The 13506-nt window shown below is 51.3% G+C and overlaps 1 protein-coding gene across 3 annotated transcripts in view; it reads right to left on the minus strand.

Moving 5' to 3' along the window:
* The window catches only part of dgkb (diacylglycerol kinase, beta), a 37859-nt gene that overhangs the window by 20649 nt on the left and 3704 nt on the right, over positions 1 to 13506 (minus strand). The window contains exons 1-16 of one of the 3 annotated variants that reach the window (XM_029128024.3): positions 13009 to 13331; positions 11619 to 11737; positions 9112 to 9188; positions 8808 to 8825; positions 8266 to 8410; positions 7104 to 7241; positions 5453 to 5502; positions 4907 to 4981; positions 4706 to 4825; positions 4241 to 4358; positions 3787 to 3875; positions 3382 to 3498; positions 3002 to 3100; positions 2596 to 2697; positions 1410 to 1483; positions 815 to 889 (exon numbers count right to left, since the gene is read on the minus strand). In XM_029128024.3, coding sequence (XP_028983857.1) covers positions 815 to 889; positions 1410 to 1483; positions 2596 to 2697; positions 3002 to 3100; positions 3382 to 3498; positions 3787 to 3875; positions 4241 to 4358; positions 4706 to 4825; positions 4907 to 4981; positions 5453 to 5502; positions 7104 to 7241; positions 8266 to 8410; positions 8808 to 8825; positions 9112 to 9188; positions 11619 to 11688 — 1367 coding nt within the window. In that variant the 5' untranslated portion in view covers positions 11689 to 11737; positions 13009 to 13331. Of the gene's footprint in view, positions 1 to 814; positions 890 to 1409; positions 1484 to 2595; positions 2698 to 3001; positions 3101 to 3381; positions 3499 to 3786; positions 3876 to 4240; positions 4359 to 4705; positions 4826 to 4906; positions 4982 to 5452; positions 5503 to 7103; positions 7242 to 8265; positions 8411 to 8807; positions 8829 to 9111; positions 9189 to 11618; positions 11738 to 13008; positions 13332 to 13506 lie in introns of those variants that run through there. The other 2 variants (XM_029128023.3, XM_055503027.1) reach the window with 2 other exon arrangements.

Genomic DNA, 13506 nt, shown 5'->3' on the forward strand with positions numbered 1-13506 from the left:
GCTTCGGCCCGGCGTCACCCCGTCCGCCCGCCGCCATCCCAGAGGCTCAGGCATGTGGCGGCGGAGGCTGCGGCCTGAGCTGAGCGAAGGCTCTAATGCTAAAGGCCTCTCCTGCATGTGATGGTGGTTATTATACGTGAGGAACAACACAGCACAGCAGGATATTTGTAAACAGAAGATCATTAGCTGATAATATTTGCAGGGTAGATGCAAAAAGTCCTTTGTGCCTTTCTGCCCTTTTTTGTTTCTAGTTTTATAGCCACACTGCTTATATTCAGATTAAATAGCATCAAAGAGCTTTTTAGTGCACTTTTGTAATGTCAGTTTGATATGATAGATTCAGTTAAGGCAGCATCTCATCTCACATTTGTTACAGCATTTTTACAATCAATAAATGCATATTTTATTGCATATGTTTAAAAGTGGTCCAGATATAGATTAGACATAAATCAAACTCACTGCTGCAGGTTCACCAAGTGTTAGAGCAGCTCTCACTGTAAGTGACCACATGCAGCCCAACCTTTTCTGTTCATTCTTTAAAGACATGTATATAGAGTATATATACACTGTACTACCATGCTACAATATGCAGTTTTAATATGAAGCAATTAACACATTCAGTTGATGGTAATAAGGAAGGTGCGTCAAAGAAATGAAAATGTGATTGCAAACGAAAGCATTGCTGGCTGGTTTGATGCTGTGAAAAGCACTAATGATGTCATTAAACTCCGTTAGCAACCTGCTACGTGTGCAGTAAGTCATCACATCTTCATCTTTGTCATCTTCAGTAAAACCACTGATCTGCTGTACGTACCCCGGCATGGGCCCGTTCTTGGCCAGGTTGTACACTTGTCTCGGGTTCAGGAGATACTGGAACTTCCTGTATATCCTACAGGCAGAAGATGCAGACAGAGCAATGAGCACGAAGCCTGAACACCTGCGTGAACGCAGCAGGTGAGAGGTTTGGCACACGTGCAGTGGATGCTTGGCTCGGAGCGTGACGAGGCAGCGGGGTGGGACATGCCCAAGTCCCCTGGAGGAGAAACCATTAGAAAGACTAATTCATTTTAATTTCAATTTCATTATATCAACTGGCTGAAGTCATATTTTGATCTCATAATTTAAACAAATGAAGGCTAGTGTAATAGGGAGGGAATGAATATGTTTCAGTAATAACCCAATTAGCCCTGGGTTAAAGAAGAGGGGCCGGCGAGCGGCGCGGCACCGCGGGGGGGCGGTGGGGGGCTCTGAGGTGAGGAGGGCGGGCGCGTGTGCCAGCGCTTCAGGTGAACGCCGCTGTGGTCCATTTGACTAAGTGAGCCTGAAGCGCTCGTCAGCCAGGGGCCGGGCGCTGAGGAGAGGGGCTTCAGAGGCCCCTTGAAGCATGTTGAGACAGAGCGTGTTCTTACCTCTCGCCTTGCTTCCCCCCGCTCTTCGGATTGACAAACACTAGCAGAGGATGAGTGCCCTCTATTGTTGTGATCTGAATGGGGGATGTCAAAACAAAGCGTCGGTGTTTAGAGACTGCAGGATGCTTCACAGGAATTCACTTTCAAGCCGCGTCCCTCGTGACTCTTTATTGAGTTCATGCAGCACTTCCAAGCAGTGCCAGTCATCTGGTGCATGTACTGTACTGTATATACAGCCTACTGTAGCCTCTGGCTTTGGGCGGATGCTGGAACTTCTGCCCGAGTCCAATTTATTCTCAACTTAATTACAATTGTTTCTTATAAGGTCTTTTTTAAAATCCAGAACACATCCATGATGGTGGGCGTCGATCCGAGGCCGAGCTTCAATTATCACACAGGCCCGTATCTACTGGATCTCAGCCAATCAATAGGTTCAGGCTGTTACTTCATCACTCATAATTCACTCTTTATAGGTATTTTGACGCTGCAGTTCCTCGGAGCCGCGCCGGCGCTGGGAGCGCGCGGAGCCTCCGGCGCCGGAGGCCGGACCCCCAACGCGCCACACAAACAGGCTGCGGCCCTGCAGCCCCCGTTTGAACGCCCGTGCTACCCCTGACACAGACGAAGCGCTCAACTCCCCCGTCTGCCGTCCCAGCAGGCCGAGGGTGAATTAATGAGCTCCCTGTCCAGTGCAGAGTGATCCATTACTTCCTGTAATTATAAATAATAATCCTGATTATTACGCTGGTTTAGACGGATGTGCCGGCGATGTGATTCATCACATTTCTCCCTCAGCCTCGCGTAGACGAGCAGTCGCAGAGACGGCGGCGGGCTTCCATCGCCTGCACGCTGCCTGACAGGCATTAGAGGGAATCAGGCCGGACCGGGCTCTGCTGCGGTGCTGATTAACAGGGCCCTGCAGAGGTTCATCTAAAACCGCGGTACAAAACAACCGTACGAGTGCTCTCACAGCCGCCCATCGACATTTAGGAGACAAACGCTGGACCTGCTCATCTGGAAACCGAGGCAGAGCTGATACAAGACGGATGGAAAGAGGCCGATACGAGCGCTCTGCGTCAGATTAGCCTAATATGATCATTAAAGCTTTTTATCTGTATGTTTATCACTGAGGGTTCATTTATACACTGGGAGCAAATACAGCAGAGAGCGGGTGGGTGAGCGTCACCTGAAGTCCTTGTCCATCCACCGTGACAGAGTTGGCTCTCTGCATCTTTCCCCGACTCGACTGGCTGGAGCGCGAGTCTTTCCTCAGCGTGGACTGCCTTTCCTGAGGTCAAAGGTCAAACACAAATAATCAATCAAAACTCTAACCTGATTTATGTGAAAATAATGATTCGAGAATGTTTTTATAATGGCAACAAATGGGGTTGTAAACATTTCTGTTTAACAAATAATGTTTTATTCATGGTGAAGTTACACTTTTATTTTGGAAACAAAAGTCTAAAAATGAGAAACAACACCATTTCAGAGCTCAGTGGGAGAACACGGGCTGATGATTGCACCCTCAGAGAGCGCGGTGGCAAAAAATCAAGGCGGGGTGACTCAGCCGCGGGGCCGGTGGCCGGTCTTACCAGGACGATGGGGCAGATGGAGTTGGGGGGCAGGATGTGATCCTTCAGGGGTCCGCAGTCACACTCAGGTTTCACGTGGGAGGCGCACTTGTTATGGAGCTGGAGGAGCGGCAGCCATGATTAGCAGCGCCACTCGCGTCAACAACAGTACATATTTAAGGGTGCGTTTATACACGTGCGCTCCACTCTTATTTGCATGACATTTGCTTTTTACGTCTGCTTTATTTTCTATTAACTTGCAGCCACAAACAAGTGTTTTCTGGGTGTAAATTGGTGGAGTAGCTGAGAGGTAGCGGAGGTGCAAAAACGAAAGCCTAAACAACAAGAAGCAGTGGGAATATAATGAGGAGGTGGCTGCCTCTCCTCGGGGGGCGGCTTACCGTGATTTGACACCACACACAGTGGAGCCCAGTCAGGCCCTGGTAACACTTAATGGTTTTGTGACACTTGTCACACTTGGTGGGGCAGTTCCCCTCCACCCAGAAATGATGCATTACCTGCAGAGAGAGGCATCGACAGCAAACAGAGAGAGAGGGAGAAGTGACAAAAAGGAACACGGGGCAGGAAAACAAGATGTATACAAAGGCACAACAATTACAGAAAGCAGGAAGGAAACACAAAAGGAAAGAAAGAGGCAGAATGTGTCCTTAAACCAGACTTATCCTGGTGATTAGCAACGCTCAGTAGCAGATAGTCGCTCTAATTCCATTAGAGGAAGAGGAGCTCTCGTTTTAAGCCCCGTGGATCCAAGCGTGCCGACGAGTAAACACTTCAATTGGACGCACCTCTGTGTTTTTCTTGGACTTGACGTAGGTTTTGATGCACGACGGCGGCGCGCGAGCCACGCAGCGCTCGTGGACCGTGTACTTGCAGACTGAAAGGGAAGAAGAACCTCATTCTACCGAGAGGAGCAACACAAAGAGCAACGCACGGGCAGGAAAACAAAGGCTTGTGGAGAGCGGTGTGCGATTGAAGCTAGTGATGAATGGGCCCGAAACGTATCTAAGTTACACATTCAGAATGAAAAACACAAGGAAGGAGTCTGAGGAAAAAGCTTTGAGCACGCAAACACCAGCAAAGTCTCAAAATGTGGCTGTACTGTGTGTTTGTGTGAACCAGTACTGACTCAAGGGCTAATGAATTAAATTATTAAAATAAATGAACATATATAAAAGTGTGTTACAGTTATAGAATAGCTGTTTGTAGAAGCGGTCTGGTAGAAATCGGCCTCTCACTCACATGAGCAGCAGAGGCCCTGCTTGCCCAGGCCGATGAGCATGTTGAGGCACAGGTTGCAGTACGCCGGCTTGTTGAAGTGCTTCAGCCTCCACACGTGCTGCCCGTCGTCTTTCACGTTCTGCGGAGAAACCGAGCAACACGTCATTCCACCCTGCACACCTTTTTTTTGGATCCTGCAGCCAGTTTCTATCCGTCCTCCTGCTCCTCCGCAGCAGCATCCATTCATAAAAACATGACGCCTGCTGGGATTTCTGGTGAAACTAGTTCAATGCTTCCATCTAGTGGAAAACGCATGAAGTGATGACGCTCCACTTCCACACTGTTTCTGGGGAAACCGCAGGAGAGCGGCTCTGACACCACGCGTGACTCAGACACTGGTTTAAGCAACGCAGTGCATCGTGTTGTCGCTGGGAGCCTGTGTGGGTCCACGCAGCCCATTATAGCAGAGAAACACTTCCGACTCACGGTCTCCAGGCCCAGCAGCACCAGCAGTGGGATGGTGGTCATGCCCCCTTGTATCCACTCCTCCAGTGACACGGTGCCGTCACGATCGTAGTCGATCTCCTGCATCATTTCCTGGAGAATCTATGAGAAAAGTAGAGATTAGAATGAAGACAAAGCCATTTCTATTGGAATGCGCTCGTGATATGTTGACGCCGTCCTTACTGGTTTCAGCTCGGTCACGTCCCATTCCAGGTACTCTGCCACGTGCATCATCTGGGAGATAATGTGCTCCAGTTCCTGCAGCGAGGCCACAGACGCTCATTACGGGCACCAAAACACTGTGTTTACCTTTTGGTGTATTGCAGCCTTCACAAGCTGATGTCACCCAACGTCTGCGGCATGAATAGACTGATAAACAGCGGCTAATAGCAGGTTGGGAGCGTCATTGTGAGGAAAACAAAGCCAGCGTGGGAAGCGCTCGGAGGCTGATGCTTTAATAACAATGGTTGGGTTTGGGGTGACATTATCTAGTAGCAGACTGAGTCACTGTGCGCTCTCTAATGTAGGATCGGTGTGGTGTTGGTTGAAGAGGCCACCGATTTAAAAAGACGCATTTGCTCTAAAGCAGATGACGACTCAGGTCACAGTGAACTAATGATTCCGCTTCACGCTCCCTCTTCAAATCGATGGGATCAACTGCAAACCTCACCGCCCAGCGCGTTGTCTGCCTTTATGACTTCATCCTTTTAAAAGACGAGAGATATTTACCGAGCTGTCCAAACACCCGTTTCCGTCCGTGTCATAGAGTCGAAACATAACTGTGGAGACAAAAAGTAAACGTTAGGCTGCGGTTTAACGCGCCTCCACCCGGAAGCCTAAAAGTCGCACCGCACTGTTTGGTGTCTCTTGGTGGTGAATGGTTCTCTGCATGCAAATGAAAAGCAAACGCAGCAACAGGAGCACACGTGTGAATGATGTGACTAGGTGCCCCTCAATTACCACTCTAACGCATCGCCATAGTAACAGATGGCTCCCACATCACGGCTGTGATTGGCTGTTTCCACCCACATCAGTGATGCTCAACCCACTACAGTCAACTCACGCGTCTGAGCCAATCAAACGTAACGTAGCTTCACAGTGTTTATTCTGGTGGTTTATTTATGCTCTAACCCCCCCCACCACCACCACCACCACACTCCAGCCTGACCTCCAAGTGAGCGTGGTCGCGATGTGGCAGTGTGGCTGCTGACATCATCATGGCCTGACGTCAGACGGCGGCTCATCAGGCCGCTAACGAGGAGCTAATTGCCAGTTTCCTGAAGGAGTGCGACCTTTGGGGCCGAGCGGAGGAAGGGAAGTGATGCCAGTGTGGCTGTGGCTGTCGGCTAGATGTTAATGGTGTCATAGGAAGGTGGTTGTGGTGACTCAAGGAGGCCACAAAAAGCAATAAAGTGCTCAAAGGTAATGAGACTTAACTTCTGTCTGCAGCACAAATGACGTGGAGAGGAAAAATGTCTGAAATCACTTCCTGAAGTTCAGCTACTGAACAGAAAGGGTCTAAAAGGTTTAAACAAGCCTGTATTTTATATACTTTTTTGCTCCTTTCTATTTTATTTGCTAATTTCCTATTTGATGCCATCAACAAATGCGTCTCAACTGCTGAAACCGAAAATAGAGCACTTTCTAAAACACGCCAGCAGAGGGAGCCGTCCACCAGAAAGACAACACTGGAGCAACAGCGTGTGGAGACAGAGATGCTGCATGTGGAAATAGACGAAACCCACAGTTAAATCCATGATGTGCTCACAGCATCAGTTGAATTATTCAGTCAAAGCGGTGCTTAATCAGGGCCACTCTGTTTAATAATTCAGCAGATGCCTAAGAAAAACTGCAATACAGAGAAAGACGTCTGAGGTCCCATTAAGCAGCTCAACCTTGTGAATTAGTGATGGTGATGAATGAAATTAAGACGTGGGAAGGTGTCACTCAAATAAAATAATACAAGCCTAATTAGGGTTATTGAGATAAGATGACGCCAAAAAATACCTGAAACTACAGGTGCCTGTGATTACGGCCTGCAGTGCACCGCACGCACGCACGCACGCACGCACGCACGCACGCACGCACGCACGCACGCACGCACGCACGCACGCACGCGCGCGCACGCACGCACACACGCACACACGCGCACACACACACACACACACACACACACACACACACACACACACACACACACACACACACACACACACACACACACACAGGGGGAATCTCTAAACGCCACCTAGACCTCGGGTCTGATTCCCAGCGACAGTAAGGGGAACCTGAGATGCTCCTGTCTCATTGTTTTCATTCTTTACCAGTGCAGGTTGTGCATCAGATCCCCCTTCTACAACCGGCCGCAGTCGACACTCACATTCAAGCTTGTCCTCAGGACGCCCGCCCTCCAGCAGCGACAGGTAACACACGATGTCCTTAAGCTGCACCGCGTCCAGCGGCCGCGGCAGCGCCGGGTTCTTCAGAGGAGTCGAGTTGCTTTTGAGCAGCTTCAGCCCTGGAGGGAGACGCACACGAAAGGTCAAAGCGTGGCCCGACGACCCGATGAGCGGGCGCGGGCGGCGGGTTCACCACAAGAGGAACAACCGGAACCAGGCGGAGCCGAACGGGAAGACGTGCGGCCCGGGATCAATCGGGACCCCTCGGACCCGGAGCGAGGATGACTGAGCTGCTGCATCCATTCACCCAAACATCCGCCTTCAGAAATGAATGGACTTCTACTGATGCACTATGCTCAATGACTGGATTCCCCATAATGAGCATGTGTACAGTCTAAGTAATGAAGCAGTGTGGGGATCTCAGGTTTAAACTCTACTGTCACTGTGTCACAGACGGAGGCGCTGCTGAAGCACATTCCCAGTCAATTGCATGAAACGCTTTTCATTTCCAGCCTCTGAACAGCGCGTGCAGCTCGGGGAATTCTCCGCTCGCTGAGCGAACGCAGCCAAAACAAGAATTAAGAGGCAATTTCATTATTTCACCCACTGTACGCGTGCTATTTCTGGACGCCCGTGCGCGACTGCGGCTTGTTCACACGCTGGCTCGTTGAGCCTCCGGCTGCCGTCACCCGGATGAGGAAACGCGGCGCTGGCGAGAAACGGGGGCACGCGGCGCTGGAGAGGAACCGGAGCCGCCGAGCGGCCCGGTCTGAGCCTCTTTGGATGAATGAACTCCCATCAGGTCCAGTCTCGGTGCAGGTGAACGTCCTCGCTCGTTTCCGCGTGACAACGAGACGCGCTGGCGATCGCCATGGCAACGGGCAGCCTCCGCGCTAACATTCACACGGTGTCACTGCGTGAGACTTGGCAGAGGACGACCGCTTGAGCGGCGGCGCCGACAGACGGACGCGCTTTTAAACAGCGGAACCGAGCGCGGCTCACGCTGAAGTCATTCCATCTTCAAACACGTTTGGCAGAAATCACTGTCACGTTCGCCGCGCGGATGAAGAGTAAAACGATCGCGGCAACAGCAGGTTGCGGCACATCAGAAGTGACCGCAGCCTTGTGTCGGCCTCCACTTACCAGACACTCTGGGCCGCTCGGAGGAGGGACTGGGTTTGGGTCCCTTGGTGCTGAACGACATGAAGAGGTGCTGGCAGAACTCCTCGGGGAGTTCGCTCTCCAGGAACGTCTGCATGAAGACCTTGAAGCCCTCAAAGTCGATCTCCTACGAGCCAAGACAGGAGCAGAGCTCAGGTTGGTGCGTTGTCATGGCGACGCTGGTTGAGTCCCTCCAAGGTTCAACACAGACGACCTTTACACTGGGTTCTGTGTCGGGAGCTTCACCCTTTGGTGGAACCAACCCTGATTATTTGCTAAAGCTGCAGAGGATTTCTGCCTGAAGCGTCGCTCGACTTGTGGCTGTTGAATCTATTCTAGCGTGAGTTCAGTGTGACTTCTCTGCACTTCCTGCTTCCTTCATCCCTCATGGGTTGATTCAGGATGAATGCATATGCTGTGATTTCACACTCGCTCACAGCCAGCGCGTGTGTAGCTGGACCATGACCCTCCAGCAGACACAGATGGACAGACGGTAACTCACAGAACGCAGACAGGCTGTTTACCTGGCTGAGGATTTCCTGCTTCTTTGAGCCGCAGCGTTGAAGAGAGACAAAAAGAACATGTTCATGAATGACAATGTGCTACAGGTCTGTATACAGTGACATCACGAGGTAGTAAACAAGGTTCTTATAACTGTATTCATGCATCAATACTGGATCAAGAACACTCTAATGGTCATAAGTAATGGGGGTTGTGCATTAGTGAGTGATTGTGCTGTAGTCAGAGTTTTTCCCTCATTTGCTTTGGTTCTGTCAGTTTGTGTACCAGCGTTCTATTATTAGGCTGAAGAGTGTAAACACAACGTACCTCCTCTGGATTGTATTTGGCCAACACACCATCTCCATGGAACTCCTGCAGCACATCCTTCAGCTTCTTGGTGGAGTCTGAGGAAAACCAGTAGGAGACTGTTACTGAGTTGGTGCCGTTTGATGATAACATTTTCTGCTTATGATTAAAGGAGACTTGAACCCGAACGTGGGCGAAACGGACACAGACAAAACATCTTTTGGGACCGGATCTGCGTCGTCAGCCAGATTCGCCGTGATAACGTGCACGTGCGGAGCGTTTATGAGCTCCACTCGTAGATCATCTTCCTGCTCCTCGCGCTTCTATTGAAGCCCCTTGAAAACACCGTGCGCGTCGAACCGAACCTCCGCATTCGATCTTTTCCTCTGGGTGCTCGTACTGGACCGGGCGCGTGCGTGAGGCCGTCGCGGAGCAGGGCGACGACGTGGCCGTGATCGCGTGTCACACATGACGCCGTCTGGTTCTGGCTTCAGCAGCACCGAGCATCGTTCCCACCGGCGCCTCCTCCTCCGAAGCAGCGCTGCGCCACTCGGCTCCACGCGCATTAGCAATTATGCCACATAAAGAGCGGCTCTAATGGTGGTGAGTCAGATGCGAGGTGCCTGGCTGGGAGCACGGCTGTTAAAACGTTATGAACGTATGCGCGGCCCGCGTTAATGAGGATGAGGGGAGGAGACGAGGCGAAGCCGTCGTTTTATAACCTGTAGCTGCACAGGGCGCAGAAAGGGCCCGTTCACGGCCCTTCAGCCTTTTATTTCTCTCTCTTCCTTTTATTCCCACACAATCATATAATAACGAAGCCTCGCGTGTCTGAGGCATTTTCTTGTTTAACTCGGAGCCGCCTCGTTTACGCACGAAGCAAATATTCGCAGAATCAGGGGAAGGACCGGCGAAACCGGGCCGGCGGAACCGGGCCGGCGGAACCGGAGCTCGGCATCTGCCGGCGAGAACGAGCGAGACCCGTGGATGAACGACGCTGCCACGAGGCACAGAGCAATTAAAAGGAAATGTCATTACGCAGTGAAACACTGGTACACGAGTACGTGGAGTAAGAAGCATTAATTATTGAGATTCATACTCTGTGCTCTGAATAGCAAAGCGGGGTCCGTGGCTCCAAGATGTGTAGACGCTAAAAATAGCACGGGGGTATTTTCAGCCACTTTACACGCAGCGCTGTACAAGGAGAGCGGCTAGAAGCACTAAGCGTCCGCGCCTCGTCCATAGTTGGTCCCGCTGTTTGTCCCGTGATAAACCGTTTGCTGCGGTCGCGCGCTCGCGTGGGCGGCGCTCGGCATCGCGCAGTCTCGCTCCCGGCTCCGTCACATTTTCCATCGCCGCCGCTGATTCCGGTGGTGAAACGCGTCAACATCTGGGCGCGCAGCACAAACGCCGGCTTCTGGTGAGCGGAGCGGCCGCTCGTCCCGTTGACAATGAATCATTGAGAGCTCGCGCGGCAGCGGCGCACATTAGATGCTTGAGCAGCTCGAGCTTCTGCATCAGCAACGCACACACGCTGCCGGCAATTACACCGTGAGCGCTCGGAGACGGATGTTTGAGGTCAAGCGTAGTGAACTGAACCCACCTGAACTGCGGTTTGCAGCCGGCCTTTCCTGAGATTTCTCATCAGGGCTCGATGTCGTCACAGCCAGTGTGTTACTGTGCAGATTGTGAGATTTGCCTGCACGTATGAGCAGGGTTCCTCCACTCAGCTCTCAAACATACTGTGAAGTGGAGGCAACCTGGATTCATGCAGTAGCAGGAACCTCAGAGTCAGACATGACCTCCCTGCGCGTCTTTGGACGGACGCTGGTACTGTATATGTTACATGTCCTGTATTAGAGGGATTTCACGGCTAACCATGCATTCAGTTTACGTCTCTGCTTCACAGTGTGGCCCATTAGTGAACAGGCTGCCAACACGTGACAGGACCTTTGACTTAAAGTTTTAACAAACGCATCATTCAAAACTGCTAAACGTCTCCTGAAGGAAACATCCACAATGCGGTGGTTTCCCCTTAGTAAAAAAATGGAGATGAAACTGATCTAATTCTAAAAAACCAAAGGATTTTCTTAGTTTGTGTAAAGTAGCTGTGCTTGTGCAGTAACATGGACCGAGGCCAACGCGCAGCTAGAAAAGAAACCCGGCCTCACGCGCGGCCCTGAAGGTCTCACAAACCCAGAGACGCCTTCGATGGTTGAATGGAAGCATTAGAAATGGTTTACTGCCAATTTATTTCCCATCATCACCCAAGACACGCGACTGTCTCACACAGCGGAGCCGGTCGAGGTCGTGGCGACGAAGAGACCTTGACAGAAACCTCGAAGCGGCTGCTGGAAAAGGGAAATTCCAGCCTGCATTGATGAAGTGAACGCGATGCCGCATGAGCGAGACCCAAACTAAACCAACATACAGTACAATGCAGACGGTTGATTTGAAAGATTAAAATAAAAAAACACAACAACTACAGCAGCTACACACAGGCCGAGTCGTGCACGTCGGCTACTCACACTGCGTGTACTCCTGTAACAAGGCAAATTCAGCTGGGGTCAATGTGACCCATTTGTCCTGGCTGCTCATTGTTCAGGCCTCGTGTCTTCGTCCGCCGAGCATTCCCCGTGCAGCCACTCTGGAAAAAAAAAATATATTAATAATAATAATAATAATAATGTAAAAACTAGCAAACAGGACAACCCAGCAGCGCAGGTTAGAAGCCGCTCCGAGCTGCAGATGCTTCTGGCTTCTAATTAGAGCTGCAGTGTGAAAGGTCACTCAGGTGCGTCGGTACATGAGGCGGATCAGGAAATCGTTACTATGGCATTGATTGCATTGTGTGTTCTTCAAAGTTGTTGTGGAGACTTTGCAGACAATGACGGCTGTTTGTCACCCGGTGATGGTAAAGCATTTAAATCGGCCGAATCCACCACAATTGGAAGCATTTAACACAAAATTTGTAACAAACATTACATTATAAGAATCATATCATTGGTTTTAGTCAGTGAAGATAATAAACAAGAGTGTAGTTTGTGTGTATTAACGTTGCTGCGTTGATGTGGCCTTCGTCAGCCTTGTTGCCATGATGACGACCAACAGAGGCCCGACTTACACACTTACACCGTATGAACTGAGACCGTTATTAGAGGCAGAAGCAATCAGTGATGGAGCCAACTTATGAATGTAAGAGTCCAAAGACCTCAAATCTACCTGTTTATGTAACAGGGATGAGCACATCACATGAGGAGTCGCGCGTTTTCCCCAATTAGTGCCTGGATTAAGAACCGGACCTGCTCATTAATGGAGGACGATGCGCGTTTGCGTGTGTGAGACCAACTCCAGCTCGTGTCTACGTCTCCCTGTGTTCCTGCGAGTGCGTGTGTCCATTCATGCATCAAAACATCTGCTTCAAATTCCCGCGTGCCGTATTTTACCGCGAGGACTCTCGGGAGGAGATGAACGTGTGAACAGAAGCCGCTTGAACTCCCAAGACTTCACTGGAATAATTAGAAAGTGTGAACTCCAATACACAGATATGGGAAAGCAACAGTCAATACAACGTGCAGCCCCCAGTGTTTGTGTTAGCGCCGCGTGCGTGGGAATCAGCCTCCCGCGCATAAACTTTGATCTGCCTCTGGAGCCGAACCCAGAACACGCTCCTCAACGTCTTCTTTCATGCGCTGCAGCGGACGCGGCGCCTCCTCGTCGCTCCTGATCCTCCGGCAGCGGGTTCTGCCCGTGCCCTGCTCCTTCTCCTGCTCATCTGCACTGCATCATCTCCACACGCAGACGCTCCGGCATCGGCGCTGAGCAGGTCCGGTGCGCGTTCGCCGACAGAAGCCCCCGGTTGAGGCGGCGGCTGCGACACACGCACCGTGCGTGGGCTGGGATCAACATGCCACTCACCTGCTGCGGAGCTGGAGGCGCGCGGGTGGAGGCGGAGGGAGGCGTCCTCCAGGCAGACGCTTGTGATGGAGCTCCTCACTCACATTCCGGCCGCATCTTCTGTCCCCTCTGAGGAAGGAGTGGGCTTCTGCAGCAGGATTAGAAGTGTGACTGTGCGTACGCGTGAAAGGAGGAGGCGATGAGGAGGAGGAGGAGGAGGAGGAGCCGCCGCTCTCTGCGCTGCATGACAGTGTGAGGATGTGCACGGCGGAGCGTTTGTTGTTCTGCGGTCAGAGCGGCGTCGCTGGGGATGTGGAGCGGTGAGAGAGCAGCTCTGCCTGCAGTCATCACTTTCCATACTCCCGCTCGCTCACGTCACATCCCTCCACTCCCCTCCCCTCAAGATCCTGGGCTCCTGTTCTCTCCTGCTTTATCTTGATGCTGTTTTTAAAAGACATGTGTTGAATGAATTTCCTCACTGTTCTGCACACTGGTTGTCTCAATTAGCGAGTGCAGCAA

The sequence above is a fragment of the Betta splendens genome, chromosome 16 (genome assembly GCF_900634795.4).
Source record: "Betta splendens chromosome 16, fBetSpl5.4, whole genome shotgun sequence".
Taxonomy (NCBI): domain Eukaryota; kingdom Metazoa; phylum Chordata; class Actinopteri; order Anabantiformes; family Osphronemidae; genus Betta; species Betta splendens.